The 20,108-nt window shown below is 36.1% G+C and overlaps 7 protein-coding genes across 8 annotated transcripts; 1 reads left to right on the top strand and 6 right to left on the bottom strand.

Moving 5' to 3' along the window:
• Positions 1 to 1,474: 1,474 nt before the first annotated feature.
• LOC128956867 (uncharacterized) lies at positions 1,475 to 3,599 on the bottom strand. The gene is made up of 2 exons (XM_054302580.1): positions 2,459 to 3,599; positions 1,475 to 2,365 (listed from the first exon to the last, which is right to left on the bottom strand). The coding sequence occupies exons 1-2, from the start codon at positions 3,482 to 3,484 to the stop codon at positions 1,589 to 1,591; spliced, it is 1,803 nt and encodes a 600-aa protein (XP_054158555.1). The 5' UTR covers positions 3,485 to 3,599; the 3' UTR covers positions 1,475 to 1,588.
• A 320-nt stretch (positions 3,600 to 3,919) lies between these two features.
• On the bottom strand, positions 3,920 to 5,784 carry LOC128956878 (uncharacterized). Its single transcript, XM_054302592.1, has 2 exons — positions 5,022 to 5,784; positions 3,920 to 4,953 (listed from the first exon to the last, which is right to left on the bottom strand). Exons 1-2 carry the CDS (start codon positions 5,646 to 5,648, stop codon positions 4,048 to 4,050), a joined length of 1,533 nt encoding a protein of 510 aa, XP_054158567.1. The 5' UTR covers positions 5,649 to 5,784; the 3' UTR covers positions 3,920 to 4,047.
• Positions 5,785 to 6,008: 224 nt separating this feature from the next.
• On the top strand, positions 6,009 to 8,196 carry LOC128956868 (uncharacterized). Its single transcript, XM_054302581.1, has 2 exons — positions 6,009 to 7,156; positions 7,280 to 8,196. Exons 1-2 carry the CDS (start codon positions 6,209 to 6,211, stop codon positions 8,174 to 8,176), a joined length of 1,845 nt encoding a protein of 614 aa, XP_054158556.1. The 5' UTR covers positions 6,009 to 6,208; the 3' UTR covers positions 8,177 to 8,196.
• Positions 8,197 to 9,439: 1,243 nt separating this feature from the next.
• Positions 9,440 to 10,747, bottom strand: LOC128956806 (antizyme inhibitor 2-like). The gene is made up of 3 exons (XM_054302519.1): positions 10,646 to 10,747; positions 9,503 to 10,548; positions 9,440 to 9,452 (listed from the first exon to the last, which is right to left on the bottom strand). The coding sequence occupies exons 1-3, from the start codon at positions 10,745 to 10,747 to the stop codon at positions 9,440 to 9,442; spliced, it is 1,161 nt and encodes a 386-aa protein (XP_054158494.1).
• Positions 10,748 to 13,055: 2,308 nt separating this feature from the next.
• On the bottom strand, positions 13,056 to 14,971 carry LOC128956874 (uncharacterized). The gene is made up of 2 exons (XM_054302587.1): positions 14,128 to 14,971; positions 13,056 to 14,004 (listed from the first exon to the last, which is right to left on the bottom strand). Exons 1-2 carry the CDS (start codon positions 14,896 to 14,898, stop codon positions 13,216 to 13,218), a joined length of 1,560 nt encoding a protein of 519 aa, XP_054158562.1. The 5' UTR covers positions 14,899 to 14,971; the 3' UTR covers positions 13,056 to 13,215.
• A 996-nt stretch (positions 14,972 to 15,967) lies between these two features.
• On the bottom strand, positions 15,968 to 17,638 carry LOC128956869 (uncharacterized). 2 transcript variants are annotated; one of them, XM_054302582.1, is made up of 2 exons: positions 16,664 to 17,638; positions 15,968 to 16,344 (listed from the first exon to the last, which is right to left on the bottom strand). In XM_054302582.1, the coding sequence occupies exons 1-2, from the start codon at positions 17,528 to 17,530 to the stop codon at positions 15,985 to 15,987; spliced, it is 1,227 nt and encodes a 408-aa protein (XP_054158557.1). In that variant the 5' UTR covers positions 17,531 to 17,638; the 3' UTR covers positions 15,968 to 15,984. The 2 variants fall into 2 exon arrangements, with proteins under 2 accessions (XP_054158557.1, XP_054158558.1); XM_054302583.1 differs by having other exon boundaries at positions 16,298 to 16,344; positions 16,681 to 17,638.
• Positions 17,639 to 17,847: 209 nt separating this feature from the next.
• On the bottom strand, positions 17,848 to 19,923 carry LOC128956875 (uncharacterized). The gene is made up of 2 exons (XM_054302588.1): positions 18,940 to 19,923; positions 17,848 to 18,818 (listed from the first exon to the last, which is right to left on the bottom strand). The coding sequence occupies exons 1-2, from the start codon at positions 19,789 to 19,791 to the stop codon at positions 17,952 to 17,954; spliced, it is 1,719 nt and encodes a 572-aa protein (XP_054158563.1). The 5' UTR covers positions 19,792 to 19,923; the 3' UTR covers positions 17,848 to 17,951.
• Positions 19,924 to 20,108: the final 185 nt, after the last annotated feature.

Genomic DNA, 20,108 nt, shown 5'->3' with positions numbered 1-20,108 from the left:
ACAAAAAACATGATTTTAGTCATTTTAGTTTATATAGTCATTAATTATTTTTGATTTTATATAAAAAATATAGATTTATTAAAATTTTATAAAAAAATATTTCTACATTTATATTTAAATTCTCATTTTTATTTCAAATAAGTTTTATTTGTAATTTTTTTTTTAGTATAATAATTATTCAATAGTATTATAATTATTATACATGTATTAAACTTGTATTTTTTTTAATTATTAATTTTATCTAAAATTTTATTTTGGTCTCAGTTTTTATTTGTGTGCAATTTTTTTTAAATAAATTTTATTTCAACTAAATATTGAATAAAAATTAAAAAAAATTTAAAATTAGTTTTTTTAATCTATAATTGATTATCAAATATTAATATGTAGTTACATACACATATACACACACATATACACACACATACATACACATACACACACATACACATACACATACACATACACATACACATACACATACACATACACATACACATACACATACACATACACATACACATACACATACACATACACATACACATACACATACACATATACACACATACACACATACACACATACACACATACACACATACACACATACACACATACACACATACACACATACACACATACACACATACACACATACACACATACACACATATACACATACACATACACATACACATACACATACACATACACATACACATACACATACACATACACATACACATACACATACACATACACATACACATACACATACACATACACATACACATACACACACACACACATACACATACACATACACATACACATACACATACACATACACATACACATACACATACACATACACATACACATATACACACATACACACATACACACATACACACATACACACATACACACATACACACATACACACATACACACATACACACATATACACATACACATACACATACACATACACATACACATACACATACACATACACATACACATACACATACACATACACATACACATACACATACACATACACATACACATACACATACACATACACATATACACACATACACACATACACACATACACACATACACACATACACACATACACACATACACACATACACACATATACACATACACATACACATACACATACACATACACATACACATACACATACACATACACATACACATACACATACACATACACATACACATACACATACACATACACATACACATACACACACATACACATACACATACACATACACATACACATACACATACACACACACATACACATACACATACACATACACATACACATACACATACACACACATACACACACATTGATTACACACATTATATTACAAACTACTGATTAATTGTAATATTTACTGTATATATAAAAAAATAATAAGTTTTTCTGTTATAATACTATTTAATACACACCTGTATATACCTTACCTGTGCTATTGCCTACAACTATACCAACACACTAGTACTGTACCTATACTTACCCAAACAAAAAAAACAAACTGTTTCATAAAAACCCATTGATTATATGTTGTTGCTGTTCATATAACTGGTCCATATCTACCGGTACCTGATTATCGGCTAACTGTTGGGCATAATTACGAAAAAATACTATACCTTGTAAATGGCTAGTCCTATTGGGATCAGCTCTATGAACCATTTGTTCCAATAGTTTACCAGTACGTTGGCGATCACCAGTCAAATACCCCCTGAATACATCATCCAATATATAACGATAGGGTGGCAACCATTTAATTTCGGCCATACCAAAATCGCATAGTTTGGCCACCAATTGTATACGCGGGTGTTGGCTAACCTCCCTATCGGATAGGACTACGTTATCGATTTTGATATCCCTGTGCGCTACACCAACTGATCGATGCAAATAGTCGATAGCCTGGAGTATATCTTGTATAAATTTTACACATACAGGTGCTGTATACTGGGGGGTCAGGTAGAAATGCATTAGATTACCCCGGTTAGCATAGTCCATAATCAACATAGTATACTGATAACTGTAGAAATGTTCGCCAAATTGGCTGACTATACGTACCCTGGGTCCCATATTGACGGCCAACCTGTAGTGGACAATGTTCGGGTGTGGCCGCGGCTGACGGCTGGCCATCAGTTTCATTATTTCTTTTTCCAGATAAACATGTGTACGATCCCATGTATATAGGTTGTCGGCTCTGGGATCCAGGTGTACGATTTTGGCGGCAAACGGCTGCTGATACAGTGGTCCAGTGCCCAGATAGTGTCGTTCCCATTGGGTTAGCAGTCTAATCTATATTAGATAGTGGGTAATTAAATAGGACAGTTAGTTTTTAGTGTCTCTCTCTCTATGTGTGTGTGTGTGTGTGTGTAAAAAAACATTTACTTTTTCTCCAAATATACCTAAAATTACCTGTCCTTGAATTCCTTGGCCCAACACATTCGGACTAAACAGTAGGCCACTGTCGGCCAATCGTTGTCTAAGTTGTTGTAGATTAGCTGGACTTAGTAGCCGATCATCTGAATGCGGATAATGCATAAACAATTCACCCATAACCGGATGATAGCCCTGGCCATCCTGATGTTGCCTCGGTGGCCACGGCTGACCATAAAGCGGACTCATCCATGTTATCCGACCTAATGGTACGTCGGGTATTGGCGGCAAGGGTGGTGGCTGGCCTTGGAGTTCGGGCGGCAGCTGCTGCTGCTGTAGCTGATAGGCGGCTGCAGCGGCAGCTGGATCTGGTATGTCGGCTACCGGTGCCTGTTGTTGTGGTTGTTTGAAATACTTGTGTCGTTTTCTAAGCTCCGGATTAACCGGATCCGAGCCGGCACGTAGTCGTCTCAGAGGACGGGGAGCGGCTGCGGCAGCTTCGGCGGCGGCGTCCACTATCAATGGACTGGCCGACCGACGTCTACGGCCTAGCCTAACATATCGTGCCCGTTCCTCAAGCATATGTCTGCCATAATCATCGTCATCGTCGGGCACCTGTCTATCCATTCCCCATTTTGCATGTACTGCCGTTTGATTGGATCCCCAATGCGTGGGCGACCATACGGATGGCGACGCCTGTGCCGACCACTCGTACTCTATATCCATAGTATCTGTTTCTGTTGGCTGTTGTTGTTGTTCGTCGGCCGGCACCGGTAGGTCCGGTAGTTGTTGTTGTTGTTGAGGATTGTTGTTGGCGTCCAAATCAACTACTCGGTCGACCATTTCTGATACTAACTGTCTGATAGCTGCTGCTTCCTGTTGTGAATCGGCGGTAGTGTTGTTGGGGTTATTGTTTTCATCCGACTCCTCATCGACTACCCTATCGACCATTTCCATCAATACCTGTCTGGCTTCTGGATCTATACTACTATTATTGTCGGTATCATCGACTATCGGTGCTGGTTGTTGTCTGTCCATACCTATTGTCCAACACTGTTTGCTTATTGTTGGGGGGGGGAGGGGTAGTCGGAGTATTGAATTGGTAGGTGCTATCAACCTGTGTATCCTAAACTTAATCACTTAAACAAACAAATTAATTAAATTTTTTTTATCAATTTTTTTTAAATAAAAACATTATTGTTATTTTTTTCTAAAATTACAAATATTTTTAATTTATTAAATTTTTTTAAATGTTAAAATTTAAGTTTTCAAAAAAAAAAATCATTCATCAATTTATAATTGATTTTGTTTATTGTGAGTGAGTGAGTGAGTGAGTGAGTGAGTGAGTGAGTGAGTGAGTGAGAGAGAGAAAGTTAACTAAAAATTATATTTCAAACTTAAATATGAATTGTTTTATTCATAGAAAATAAAGTTTTAAAAAAATAAATTTAATTAATTAATTTTATTACACCTGTATATATATATATATTCAATATGTTGTTACCTGTGCTTTACTATACATAACATATAACAACACAACAACACCATCACCACTACCCTATCACCACAAACACCTGTTCCCCTCTGTAAATACAGTACTATTACTTAACCAGATAATCGTCACTTGAATACCGGTTAATAGACATACGATTCTGGGCGTACAACAGCTCCATATCGACCGGCAACCGCTGGTCGGCTAACTGATCGGCATATTGTCGGAAAAACGATAGTCCATCATCGGTCAGGTGCCGACCCTGAGGGTCAGCCCTACGCAACATTGACTTCAACATAACAGCTGTACTATGTTTATCGTTACACAAATATTCTGACCATTCCCTATCGGCCATTTGTCGATAGGGTGCCATCGATTTGATTTCGGCGTAACCAAAATCGCATAGTTTAACCTTATAGGGTACCGGTGCTGGTGCTGCCGGTGTTGCTGATGCTGTTGCTGTTGCTGTTGCTGTTGTTGGTTGTTGACTACCACCACCACCACCACCATCACTGATCGAAAATACGACAACATTATCGACTTTGATATCCCTGTGACATACCTGTGCAACCAAATGTAGATAATCGATAGCCCATAGTATTTGTTGGATAAATTTCATACAAACCCTGGGCGTATAGCGATCAGTATAGTAGAAATTTTTCAAATCACCCAGATCCCCGAGCTCCATTACCAACATTGACCATTGATAGCTATAGTATGGTTCCTGGTATTTGGTAAGCATACGTACCCGGGGTCCCAGATTGACGGCCAGTAAATATTGGACAATATTCGGATGATGGGGGGGTTCGGGCGGTTCGTGACTGGCCAGTCGTTTCATGATTTCTTTTTCCAAATAAATACGTTTACGTTCGGTATTGTCGACATCCCATTCCGGATCGAAATAGACAAGTTTGGCGGCAAACGGTCGTCCAGTTAGATGGTCAGTCCGGTTGTTGTTGTCATCCGGTTTACCACTGGGCAGATAATAGCCCTCCCATTTGGTCAACAGTTTAGCCTATAGTAGTCAAACAAACAGTTAAAAAGTTAGATATCTATGTGTGTGAAAAAAAAATCTATACATACTTTTTGATTGAATACACCTTGAATAATGGCTCCCTGTGCACCCCTACCTAACTGTCCCGATTGAAATTCTAGGCCATAGTTAGCCAATCGTTGTTTAAGTTCATCTAGATAATCACCCGGATCATATTCATCGTATTCATCTTTCAAGCGATAGTGATCCCATTGTCTCATAAATAGTTCACCTTTGACCGGATACCGGCGCTGGCCAGCCGGCAATGTCGACAGATCTGGTTGCTGACCGTAAAACGGACTGAGCCATGTAACCGGTCCATCCAACGGATCGCTTAGTTTTTCATCGTTATCGATGGCCTGCTGTCGGGTCTGCCGGTCCCTGTCCTGTACCGGTTCGGGTGCCTCTCGGATCCATTCGGCTGGCGGTTGCCAACCGGGTTGCGGCGGTTTCATGGGTACTGATAGTCGTCGTCCAGCCGCCGCCGCCGGCCCTTGATTTCGGTGGTCAACAACAATCTGTGCAGTGGTAGACCTACGTCTCAGTCCTAGCCGGGCATACCGTTCCCTTAGCTGATTCAGTTGTACGTAATCTTCTTTGATTTGTTTATTACTGCCATCGTTGTCGATGTCATCACTACTACCGCTACCACCACTGCTGTCCCATTGGTAGGCCATGTTTTTTTCGGGGGAGGGGGAGGTGTGTTTACTGTCTACCTATCTGTTCTCACTTGTATTGTTTGTTTGTTTGTTTTATCAGTTAATATTAGTTTATTTTTGTTAATTAAAAATTTATTTTTAACTAAAAATCTATTGATTGTTTGATTGCAATTAAAAAAACATTGTTTTTTTAAATAAAAATATTTTTAAACTATCTTTTTCATGTTTTGAAAATTTTTATTTTTAATAAAAAAATTAAATTTTAATTATAAATTTCAACAAAAATTAAATTTTTGTTAATTAGTGTTTTTTTTAAGTTTTTTTAAAAAAAACTAGTGTTATATAAAAATTAAAACCAAAAAAATGAATTTAATTTATAATTTTCATTAAATAGTGAAAACACTTTCAATAATAATAATTAATGGGTTAGGAGTGATTAGGTTTAGGGACACACACATGTCACAGCACCTACCAATTCAATACCCCCCACTAATCCAACAACATCACACTAGCCGTCACCCAAAACAATAAGCAAACAATATATATATAGATATTTTTTAGGACAACAACACACAGGTATGGACAGACAACAAACAACACCAACAGTCAATCATACCAACGATGATGATAGTAGTAGTAGTAGTAGTATAGATCCAGAAGCCAGACGGCTATTGATGGAAATGGTCGATAGGGTAGTCGATGAGGAGTCGGAGGAGGAGGAGGAGTCGGATGTAAACAACAACCCCTACACTACCGCCGATTCACAGGATTTACAACAGGAAGAAGCAGCAGTCAGACAGTTAGTATCCGAAATGGTCGACACTGTAGTCGATTTGGACACTAGTCGTCCGCCCAGACCTAGACGGCGAACCAAATCATCAATTGGGATGACGCCCACGCCCACTGATAGCTGGTATAGACCACCAGCACCAGTACCTGCTGTACCATCGATACCCACCGAACCGTTGGCACCAGTACTTGACAGGACAAGTTGGTCGGTAGACAATCTCGATCGAGTACATCAGTCATTGTTGGGGTATAGACCACCCGTAACACCACAGATACCTGAACCGATTAGGCCAGTAGTTGTTGACCACCGTCGCGGCAGATATGGATCGGTAGACAATCTCTATCGGTTGTCGTCACAGCAATCGTTGTCACCGGATTTCTATCGGTTAGTTGAACCCAAAGCCCGACGACCTGATCAACAGCAACAGCTCAGACAGTTAGCACCCAGACTACCGTCGTTTTTCGATACCGAAGCCGGTTCAGGATCTCCGCCACACTTGTTTATGTCGGCACTGGACGGTTATGTAGGTAAGGGCAGCGGCAGCGGTAGTCCAGGTAAACACAGCAGAAAAGGTGAACTATTCCAACACAATGCCGATACTATCGAATCCGTATCGGTCGATGACTATAGCCAACTGTCCCTGGAGTTGGCTTATTATGGTTTTCATTTGGATAATCAGGATATTATTGGCAGGGGATCGACAGCATTGGTAATTACCGGTACTTATGGACCAAATGTATGTGTAGTTTGTCTGTATGTCTATGTGTGTGTGTGTGTGTGTGTGTGTGTGTGTGTGTATAGTTGGACATTAAGTATTAATAATTATTATTTATTTTTAAAAAAAACAAATAATTTATAGATTCATACAAATTTGATGTCTAGTGAGGCCGAGTATCTCAATGGTGACGACCGACTCCTGGAAGTACGGGTTGGCCAAAAATTTGCCGCTAAATATACCCACTATACCCGTACTTCTACCAATCATAAGCGTTTCCAACTGAACATGGAGAAGCTAGTAATGAAACAGATCGGCCGTCACCCGAATTGTGTTACCTATAGGATGGCTATCGGGTTAGGTCATCGGGAACTGATTGACTACAATGGCAACCAGTTCTATAGCTATGAACATAACCTACTGTTGATGGACTGGGCCGACCAGGGTGATCTGTTGCACTTTATTTATGATTCAGGTCAATATACAGCTGAACTGTGCGTACAGTTTATGCGTGAACTGTTGGCCGGGCTCAGGTATCTACACAGTATAGACATTACACACGGTGACATACATACGGGTAATGTATTGATTTTTACAGTCTACGACCAACCAATCAACACCAACACCAACAATAATCAGATAACAACAGTGCCAGGTATACCATCAGCACCATCAGCACCATCAGCACCATCAGCACCATCAGCACCATCAGCACCATCAGCACCACCCGAACCAACCTATGTGGCCAAATGGGGTGATTTTGGTTTTGCACAGATCAGGGTATTGGCCGACGGCAATCAATATACGGACAATGATAGTGAACATCGGAGACTATTGTTTGATGATTTGATCAGTTTGAGCCGTTTGTTTAGGACATCGATGATATTGAGACCAAAATATCGATTAGACATTGAAAATCATCCGGAGCTTAATGAATGGCTACAGTTAGCCGACTGTTTGCTAACTATTACCAATGGCGATATCAATGTAATCTATCAACGATATCCATATTTATTAGGGAGGGGAGGGGAGAATAGTTAGTTAGTCAGGTAAGGGTAGGGTAGGTATGTTTGAACTGACCGTTTGGGTAAGTGCTTGTAATTAATAAATTTATTAAAAAACTATAAAAGTTTCACTTATTATTATTTTTTTTGATTTAATTATTATATACTGTAATAATAATGGTATTAATACAATATACTGTATATATACAGTATATTATATTATTTTATTTTTGATACCCGTGCTTGTAATATAATAAATAGTCAGTCAGTCAGTCAGGTTAGGTTAGGTTAAGTTGAGGTTAGGTTGAGGTTAGGTTGAGGTTAGGTTGAGGTTAGGTTGAGGTTAGGTTGAGGTTAGGTTGAGGTTAGGTTGAGGTTAGGTTGAGGTTAGGTTGAGGTTAGGTTGAGGTTAGGTTGAGGTTAGGTTGAGGTTAGGTTGAGGTTAGGTTGAGGTTAGGTTGAGGTTAGGTTGAGGTTAGGTTGAGGTTAGGTTGAGGTTAGGTTGAGGTTAGGTTGAGGTTAGGTTGAGGTTAGAACAGGTAAGGGTAAAGGTATGTTTGAGCTGACCGTTTGGGTAAGTGTTTGTAAATAATAAATTTATTAAAAATAACTAAAAGTTTAACTTATTATTTTTTTTTGATTTTAGATACCAGTGCTTGTATTGTATAATATAATAAATAGTCAGTCAGTTAGGTTAGGTTAAGGTTAGAACAGCTTAGGGTAAGGTATGTTTGAACTGACCGTTTGGGTAAGTGCTTGTAATTAATAAATTTATAAAAAAAACTAAAAGTTTCACTTATTATTATTATTATTAATTTTTATTTACTATATACTGGTACTAATACAATATATATTTACAGTATATTATAGATTATTTTAGATTTTAGATACCAGTGCTTGTACTGTATAATAAATTGTCAGTCAGTCAGGTTAGGTTAGTCCATGTTTGTTTGTATGTGTGTGTGTGTGTGTGTGTGTCTGTGTATGTGTAAACAGGTAAGTGTAAATGGTAACTGTGCTTGGTAAATCCATATAATTATTTATATATATATATATATATGTGTGTGTTTGTAAATAATGCTATTAAAAAAAAACTATTTTTTTTGTTCATAAAATTAATATTTTTTGAAAACAATTTATTTGTTTTTATTAATCAATCATAAAATTTTGAGTTAATATTTTACTATTTAGTTAAAAATAGTTGCAAAAAACATAAATAATATTTTGCATCAATTAATTTAATTTAATTATATTATTATTATTGTTGTTGTTGTGGTAATAATAAATTTTTTTCAAATAATTATCCGCATAATCTGTTAGATGCAAACAGTGTCGGCTAGTGGGCATACCGTTGAAACCGTACGGGCAGTAGCTATGCGTATAGGCGCCCATATCTTCAAAAACAATATGATCGCCAATTTGCAGCTCAGGCATCACTATATCTCTGGCAATACAATCCAAACTGGTACAGGTTGGTCCCCACAGTGTACTAGTATACCATTGTTTGACTGTGCAACTATCATCTACCGGTGCTGCTCCGCTACTACTACTACTACTACTAGCACCGATAAGCACCGGTACGGGCCTGATTTGTTTGCCAATCATTTTGGCTACAGTAAAACTGCCGAATATACCGTCGTTCAGATAGTACATTACATGCTGTTGAGGGTCAGGTAGGTTATGGTTGGTATCGGTGGTAGTGGTGGTGGTGGTGATGTTGGTGCCACCAGTAGTTTTGTTGACTACAACACGTTTGGATATTATACGTGTTAACAATGTGAAAGCTGCTGCAGCATAGTAGGTACCCGGTTCGGCAATTATCTGTATACTACTACTACTACCTCTACTACTACTAGGTTCGGGTGCTGGAAAATGTAGGTCCAGTGCCTGGTTAATAGCCAGGGCAATCGTATCGAAAGTGGCCACTTCCGTGACCAATTGGTCAAAATAACAACGATCAGTGCCGGGAAAACCGCCGCCCAGATCCAGTACAGTCATACGGGGGAAACCCATTTGCTGGCTGATGTCGAACACTTGACGGGCCATTTCGATGGCCCGCCGGTAGGTGAGTGCCGACTGGCAAAAGGCGCCGACATGAAAGGCTACGCCCACTGGACGTAAGTCCAGTTGTCGGCACAGTTCAAGCAATTGTCTACACTCGGGTAGAGTAGCGCCAAATTTGTCGCCCAACTTATAGTAGGATCCGGTTTCGTCTACTTTCAGCCGTAACAGTAGCCGAGCACCGGGATGTAGACGTTCCAATTTGAATAGCTCTTCCTCGCCATCAACCGTAACCAATGATATACCCATTTTCCTGGAGTAGACTATCGATGATTCAGTTTTATTTGGATTGGCATAGACTATAGAGCCGGGATCGGCACCAATGGTCAGTACGGTTTCGATTTCATGCTTTATATGTGTAATACATACCGATTAGTGGATTAGGTTTTTTTCATTAGAGGAGGGGGCTGGTAGATAAATATATTATAGGGTAGATTACACATACCTGACTGGCACAGTCAAAGCCGCAGCCCATGGCTATCAATAGCTTAAGTAGCGGCTGAAATGGATTACATTTGACGGCATAGTAGGGCCTGACTCTGGGCATCAGTTTAAGCCATTGTTCATGTTTTTTGATAACCGTTTCCACATTGAATATGTTTAGCGGTTCATCCGATTTTAAGTTAATATATTTCGATATCATATTAACTAAATTATTATTATTATTATTATTATTAGACATTATTAGGTATTTTTGTTGTAATTTGTTTTAATTTTAATAAATAATTATATAATAGACAAAAAAACATATATATGTAATATATATATACTGTTATATATTATACTAAACAGTATTATAAAATTTTATATAAATTATTTTATATTATTAATTATTTTTTTTGTAAACTCACACATCATATCAAATCTGGGCACAAATTTATTATTATTATTATTATTATAGTAAACGATATATATTACAATGAAATATTTTATTATATGGAAAAAAACTAAAAATATTTTAAGTAGAATTTTTAAAAAAAAAATAAAAACAATATTATTATATTTATATTTAAAAGTTTTTAAAAAAAATTAATTTGGAGTATAATAACTAATTAAAAAAATAAAATAAAATAAAAAATATATTATGTAATTAATAATTATAAAAAAAATATATATTATTTATTAGTTATTATCGTTATTATTATTTATTAAAATCATATAAATTATTTTATTTATTTATTTAATTTTTTGTAGACTCACCACATAGTTAGACATATAAATCTGGGTAAAAATATTTTTAAAAATTTTTTTTTATAGTTAATAAATTTTAAACATATTTATTTTGTGACAATATATATATTATAATGCAATTTATTTGCAAAGTTTTAGTGAAAATCAAAAATTATTAATTAATTAATATTTTAAGTTGATTTGATTTGATTTTTTTTAAGTAAAACAATATTTTTATTTATATTATAAAAGTTATAAAATTAATTTATATAATCTAAATAAAATATAATATACATAAGTAATAGAAATTTAGTTTTTTTTAAATATCTAATTAATGATTACACAATAATGATTATTATTATAATAGTAAATATAAATTATATAAATGATTTAATTTAATTTATATATTAAAAAAAAAGTTTTATTGCACTTAATTAACATTGAAAAAAAAATTTATTAATTAGTTTACTTTTTTTAAAGTTTTTATTTTAATTAAATAAAGTTTCAAAGGGTTAATTTTGAAATAAATATAAATAAACAAAATAATAATTTTTTTTTTGATAATAATAATAAAAACAAGTTTTTTTATGATAAAATATATAGCATTTATTTATTAGAAAATATTTAATCATTTAATCATTTAATTATACTTTTATCTAATGTTTATGTTTAAACTTTTACTTATATTCAAACAGTATTGTATTGTATTTATATTAAAAAAAAAAATAAAGTAAAAATTATTTTTTTAAAAAAAAAATTATCTCAAAAAAAATAATTAAAATATAAATCTAACTTTTTTTCTAACTACTACTACTACTACTTATAAAAGTAAATTTAATAACAAAAAATTGTCTAGTTCATTTTTTATTATTAAAAAAAAATTACAGTATTTATTATGAATAATACATATTTTATTTATTATTAATTAACTATTATTAACTAATTAATGATTACAAATTACACATGATTATTATTATTATTATTATAATAAAGTAAATATATATATATATATATATATATATATATATATAATTTTTTTCTTGCACTTAATTAACATTGAAAAAAATTTTCCAAAATATTTAATTTATTATTTAGATTAGGATTTTTTAATAAATTTTTATTTAACTAAATAAAGTTTTAGTCAAAGAGTTAATTTAAAAAAAAAAATAAATAATTAAAACAAAGTAACTATTTTTTTGATAATAATCGTAATAATAATTATTTTTTTTGGTTGATAAATATATATCATTTATTTATTACAAAATTTTTAATCATTTAATTTTAGATTTTATCAAATGTTTATGTTTAAAGTTTTTTCTTATATAAATATTATTTATATACTGTATATAAAAAATAAAGTAAAAAATATTTTTTTTAAATTATCTCAAAAATTAAAAAAATATATAAATCTAACTTTTTTTCTAACTACTACTACTACTACTACTACTACTACTACTACTACTACTACTACTACTACTACTACTACTACTCATAGTAAAAGTAAATTTAAAATATAAAAAATTATCTAGTTTATTTTTTTATTAGTAAATAAAATTTACATTATTTTTATTATGACTAATAGATATTTTGTTTATCAATTAATTAAAAAAATAATTGTAAAAAATTGTGTAATTTAAAAAATAATAATACTATAATTAAAAAATTATATAAAAATTTAATTTGTTATGATATAGTTATTTTATTTACACTAAAAACAGATAGATCATCACTGGGAGGGGTTGGGGGGTATCATAAAACAAATAACCAAATTACCCAGGTAGTAGTAGTTATACACACCTATACCTTATATATACATACCTATACCTATCCTATGACTAACCTATCCTAAATTAAATCTGGATATCGGTCATAGATTACATTGATATTGCCGTCAATTTTTAGCAGATCATCAGCTAATTGAGTCCATGGCTTCAATAGCAGCAGCTCCGGGTGCTGGTCGTTGTAGTGTTCACCCGACGGTAGTTTAGCTGTCGCCCATTTGATCAGTGTATCGGTAAACAATTCGGACAAACTGGCCAGATCACGGCACAAATAGCGTCGATGTTGATCATCGGTACGATACTGATGGCCGGCCAGCTCCTGGATCTGCGACAATCCAAAATCAGACCATTTGGCCACATATCCGGGTATACCCGGCACTGGTAGTAAACTGGTAGTAGTAGTGGTAGTAGTAGTAGTAGTAAAAATCAATACATTACCCGTATGTATATCGCTATGTGTAATACCTAAACCATGTATATACTGGAGTCCATGTAACAAATCTTGCATAAACTGGATACAAGTGCCCACTGTATACACTGACTTATCATTGGTTAGAAAATCAAATAAATCACCATGGTCAGCATAGTCCATAATCAACAATGTATGATCGTAACTTAGGAAACTGTCGTCCATATATGTACACAGTTGGGCAGGACCTAAACTAATGGCCAGTCTATAGGTTAGACAATTGGGATGTCGGCCTAAATGTTTCCATACTAGCTTCTCCATATTGAGTCGGGCACGTTGAAACGGTCGGGTACTACCGGTAAAGTGTATGTATTTGGCTGCAAACCGTTGGCCTACTAGTCCACTGTTAAGATACTCGGCCTCGACGGCCATCAAATTGCTTAACTGTTTTGAAATCAAAACATAAAATGGTATTATAATACAGTATTAAGTGTTATCCGACAAATAGTCTATACTACCCATCCCTTCCCCTCACCCTCCCCCCAATAAAAAACAACTCATACATACATTTGGACCGTACGTACCGATAACTACCGATCCAAATCTACCTTGGCCAATTGTTTCCTGGCCTAAAATCAGGCCATAGTTGGCCAACTCCTGGCACAGTAGCTGATAGTCATTGTCCGTTAGGGACTGAATATTATTGTCGTCGACATTGTGCTGGAATAGCTCACCTTTGTTGACCACTTGTTGTTGACTACCGGTTCCCGTCCCCTGATGATGATGATGATAATAGCCGTCCAGTGCACTCATAAACAAGTGTGGCCCGGGACCAGTCATAAATGCTTGTTGTTGTTGTGTTGGTGGTCTGGGAGCTAACATCCTAAGCTGATTCAGTAGGAGGTGCTGCTGCTGCTGTCCAGTAGTTTTAGTCTGCAGTTGGCCATAGAAATCATTAGATAATTGATTAGGCAATTGATTGGTCGACTTAGTCCTGTTAAGTACCGGTGCCGGTGATGATGGAGGTGGTGGTATATACCTATCCGTTTCAATTGTTTTTGTCCTATTCCTAGCCCGGGGTCGACGTATGAGAGTGGCATTCAGTTCAGGCCTATGATCATCGATGTACTGGTGATTATCATCTGAAACAACTTTGTCGACCATATCTGCCAATACCTGTTTGACGGCTGTCTCATGTGTAGTGTTGTTGTTGTTGTTGTTGTCCTCGACTACCCTATCGATAATACCTGACAATACCTGACTGGCCTCTGAATCGATGATTGACACACCAGTGTTATCAATGCTATCGTGAGGAACTGTATCTATTTGTCTGGCCATAGGTTTGATAGGGTAGGGTTGAATTGATAGGTGCTTTGTATATATGTCCTAAACTTAGTTATTAAAAAAATTGTGTTTTTCTATATTTAAAAAACAAATTAAAAATTAACATTATTTTTATATAAACAATATTTTTAAAACAATATTATTTTTATTGTTGTAATAAATAAATATACTATTGTTAAATACTAACTACTAAAATAACTATAAAACATTAAAAACTTATAAATGAATAATAAAATTTTTTTTTAATAACTTATAAATATATACTTACCATAGGTTTTACTGTATTATTATACAGTACAAGCACTGGTATCTAAAAATAAAGCCTAATCTACTGTAATATACTGTATATACAGTATATTGTATTATTACAGTATATAATAAATCACAAAAAATAATAATAAGTGAAACTTTTAGTTATTTTTTTTTTTAAAAAAAATTATTATTTACAAGCACTTACCCAAACGGTCATCAGCTCAACAACATACCCTACCCATACCTGTTGCCTAACCTAACTGACTAACTGACTGACTGACTGACTGACTGAACTATTCCCCTAATAAATCTGGATATTTTTCATAGATTTCATTGATATACGGGCCAATATCTTTCAAAGTGTAAGCTAAATCTAGCCATAAGTATAACTGTAACTGTAGCTACGGGAGTTCATCATCATCATCTAGTAGTCCACTACCACCACTAGCACCGTTACCATCGGTTATTTGTTTCCTAGCCCTATCGATCATTGGTGACCTAAACATATCGGATACATCAGATAAATCGGCTGACAATAGGCTATTATGATCGTTATCGGTCAGGTACTGATGACCGGCCGCCAATTTACGTATCTGTGCCATACCAAAGTCACACCATTTGGCCACATAGGTTGGTTGTGATGATGGTGGCAATGGTGGTGGTGGTGATGGTGATGGTATCCCGGATACTGTTGGCACTGGTGTTAGCTGATTGTTGGTTGTGGTGTTGTTGACCGTAAAAATTACGGTCATTACCCGCGTGTATGTCACCGTGTGTTATATCTAAGCTATGCAAGTGCCTGAGCCCGGCTAACAGTTCACGTATAAACTATATACAAATGGCCGGTGTGTACCGATTGGTTTGATTGATAAATTGGTCTAGATCACCTTGGTCGGCCAAGTCCATCAACAATAGGCTATGTTCGTAGCTATAGAACTGGTCGCCACTGTAATCAACGAATCGCCGATGACCTAAACCAATGGCCAGCCTATAGCTAACACAATTCGGGTGACGGCCTACATGTTTCATAACTAGCTTCTCCATGTTGAATAGGTAACGATAATAATCGCCAGCCGTTTCGTTGAAATGTGTATATTTAACGGCAAACCTTTGGCCTACCTGTACTTCGATGAGATGGTCGTTACCGTTGAGATACTCGGCCTCAATAGGCAACAAATTTCTATGAATCTATAAATTATTATTATTATTATTATTAGAGAGAGAGAGAGAGAGAGAGAGAGAGAGAGAGAGAGAGAGAGAGACTTAATAAGTTTAACTAAATGGCCAATTATGTAGTTCTATATATACCACACACACACACTCACACACACACACACACTCACACACACACACACACACACATACACTCACTCACACACACACACACACACACACACACACACACACACACACACACACACACACACAAACACACACAAACACAAACAAACAAACACACACACACACACACACACACACACAAACACACACACACTGTTAAACATACATTTGGTCCATACGTACCGGTAACTACTGTTCCTCTAGTTCCCCTACCAATGATATTCTGATTGTCTAAATTAAAACCATAATCAGCCAACTCCAGGCACAGTTGCTGATAGTCATCCACCGATAGTGTGGATTCAATAGTATCGGCATTGTGTTGGAATAGTTCACCTTTTATGGGATTACGACGACTACCTTTCCGTCGCTCAGGACTACCCGATCCCTTACCTACATAGCCGTCCAGTGCCGACATAAACAAGTGTGGCCGAGGTCCTGAACCGGCCGGGGTATCGAAAAACGACGGCTGTCTGGGCGCTAACTGTCTGAGCTGTTGCTGTTGATACGGTTGTCCGGCTTTGGGTTCTACTTCTTTATAGAAATCAGCTGACAATTGATCGTCCAGTCGATAGAGATTGTCTACCGACCAACTTCTCCGGTCAGTTTTTGGACTAATCGGATCGGTTATCACTGGTTCGGGTGGTGTATAAGTCGGCGTACCAATCGATTTGGTTGGCGGTCTATGTCTGATCGGACGATAAGGACGACCACTAGCATTGTCTGCACCGACTGTCTGTTCCTGTTGTTGTTGTTGTTGTTGTTGTTGTTGTGGATTGTTGTTTGCGTCCAAATCAACTACTCGGTCGACCATTGCCGATACTAACCGACTGACCATTTGTTGATCATCATCGATGAGGATACCATTTTCCGACTCCTCCTTGACTGCCCTATCGATTATTTCCGTCAATAAATCTCTGGCTTCTGGATCTATACTATCGACTGGTGGTGTTGTTGTAGTTGTTGTCGACATACTAGTAGTGTTCGTCGGATTATTTGGACTTAGTTTGCGTTTAGGTGTCTTCTCTCTGTCCATACCTGTTGTTGTTGTTGTTGTCCACACAAATACCTGTATCTTAATGTTGAGTGTGTTGTTGAATAGGTAGGTGCTGTGTGTGTGTGTGTGTCCTAAACCCTGTCCTAAACTTTTAACTTTTTCAATTGTTTTTGTTTGTTTGTTTGTTAATTTTTATTTTAAATTTTTATATATTATTAGTTTTTTTACTTGAAAAAAAAATAAAATTAAAATTATTTTTTTTTGTTTTATTTTCAATTATCTAAACAATCGACAAAATTAATTTTTTGATTATATTCATATAAAGTACAGTTAAATTACTAATCAATTACTACATAATAATTATTATTTACAAAACACTGGTTATATATGACTATAGCCAAAATGGTTGGGCACACATACACACCCTTACCCGACACACCTGTTCAACTAAAAAAACTAATTAACCCACAAATAAATTAGGATATATACGATAGATATCATTGATATCGGTGCCAATAGTTTTCAAACTGTCAGCTAACTCTAGCCATACTACTAGGTCCGGGTGTACTCTACCTCCTCGTCCTCCTCGTCCTCCTCGTCCTCCACCAAGGGGTTGGCCATCATTATCATAGCACTGAACCCACATAATCATTGAATACTGAAACAATTGGCCCAAACTTTCCAAATCTGTTGACAATTTTTTATGATATCTATCATCGGTTAGACCACTGGCCCTGATCTGTGCTAAACCAAAATCACACCATTTGGCCACATAGGTTGGTGATGGTGCTGATGATGGTATGGGTATAACTGACACTAGTGGTGGCACTGGTGTTACCTGTTTGTTGTTGGCGCTGTTGGTGTTGTTGACCGTAAAAATCAATACATTACCTGCATGTATATCACCGTGTGTTATCAGCAAACTATGTAGATACCTGAGCCCGGCCAGCAGTTCACGCATAAATTGGATACACATACCGGCCGTAAACTTCCGTTTTAGTCTATCTACGAAATTCAATAGATTACCTTGGTCAGCATAATCCATCAACAATAGGTTATGTTCATAGCTATAGAATCGATCGCTTCGGTAGGTAATCAGTTTCCTCACACCTAAACTGATGGCTAGTCTATAGGTTACACAATTGGGGTGTCGACCGATTCGTTTCATTACCAGCTTCTCCTGATTGAATTGATAACGTATGAATAGGCCAGTAGTAGTCGGAGAAAAGTGTATGTATTTGGCGGCAAACCGTTGGTTAACTATTATACCGCCCAAGCCGTCAACATTGAGATACTCGGCCTCAATGGCCATCAAATTGTTTCTAATCTATAATTTGAATAAATAAATAAATATAATAATAATTAATATATAATTAGTACATAACTGGGTGTCTAAACAGTCTATTATTATGTATAAGGGACAGACACCTAAACACATACATACATACATTTGGTCCATAAGTACCACTAACTACCTGTCCAATTGAGCCCTGGCCAATCACCTGATTGTCTAAATTTAAACCATAGTAAAACAACTCCTGGCACAGTTGCCGATAGTCATTGTCCGATAGGGATTCAATAGTATCGGCATTGTGTTGGAATAGTTCACCTTTTCTGCTGGGTTTACCTGGACTACCGCTGCCGCTGCCCTTACCTACATAGCCGTCCAGTCCGCTCATAAACAAGTGTGGCTGCGGTCCTGAACCGGCCGGGGTATCAAAAAACGACGGTAGTCTGGGTGCTAACCGTCTGAGCTGTTGCTGTTGATCAGGTCGTATGGCTTTGGGTTCAACTAAACGATAGAAATCAGTCGACAATGACTGCCGCAACCGATTGATATTGTCTACCGACCAACTCCTCCTGCCGTCAAGTGGTGCCGGCCTAACCGGTTCGGGTGGTGTATACCAGCTATCAGTTTCAATTGATTTGGTTCGTGGTCTATGTCTGGTCGGACGATAAGGTGGACGACGACGACTAGCATTGTCTGCACCGACTGTCTGCTGCTGCTGTTGTTGTTGTTGTTGTTGTTGAGGATTGTTGTTGTCGTCCAAATCGACTACTCGGTCGACCATTTCTGATACTAACTGACTGACCTGCGGATACACATACATATCTCTATCATCATCTATGGTATTGTTGGGGTTGGGGTTGTTGTTGTTTTCATCATCGGCTACTACCCTATCGACCATTTCCATCAATACCTGTCTGGCTTCTGGATCTATACTACTACTACTACTACTACTACTACTACTACTAATATTGTTGGTATCATCGACTGGTGCTGTTTGTTGTCTGTCCATACCTATTGGTGGTGGTGTTGTTGTTGTTGTATTATACAAATACCTGTATGTATATCAAATAGGTAGGTGCTGTGTGTGTCACCTAAAGCTGTCCTAAAATTTATTTCTCAATTATTTCTCAATTATATTTTAATTGTTGTTTTAGTTTAATTTTTTTTAATTTTTATATAACACTTGTTTTTATTACTAAAAATAACATAATTATTAAAAAAAAAATTATTGTTGTTTGAAATAAAATCATAAATCATTTATATATATTTTTTGGTTATTTTTTGTTTGTTTTTTTAAATCAGTTAATTATAATTTTTTTGTATTGT

This window comes from Oppia nitens, unplaced genomic scaffold, assembly GCF_028296485.1.
Source record: "Oppia nitens isolate AA-2021 unplaced genomic scaffold, nextdenovo-longstitch-racon4-pilon3 scaffold33_pilon_pilon_pilon, whole genome shotgun sequence".
Classification (NCBI taxonomy): Eukaryota; Metazoa; Arthropoda; class Arachnida; order Sarcoptiformes; family Oppiidae; genus Oppia; species Oppia nitens.
This window is presented reverse-complemented; position numbering and strand designations above follow the sequence as displayed.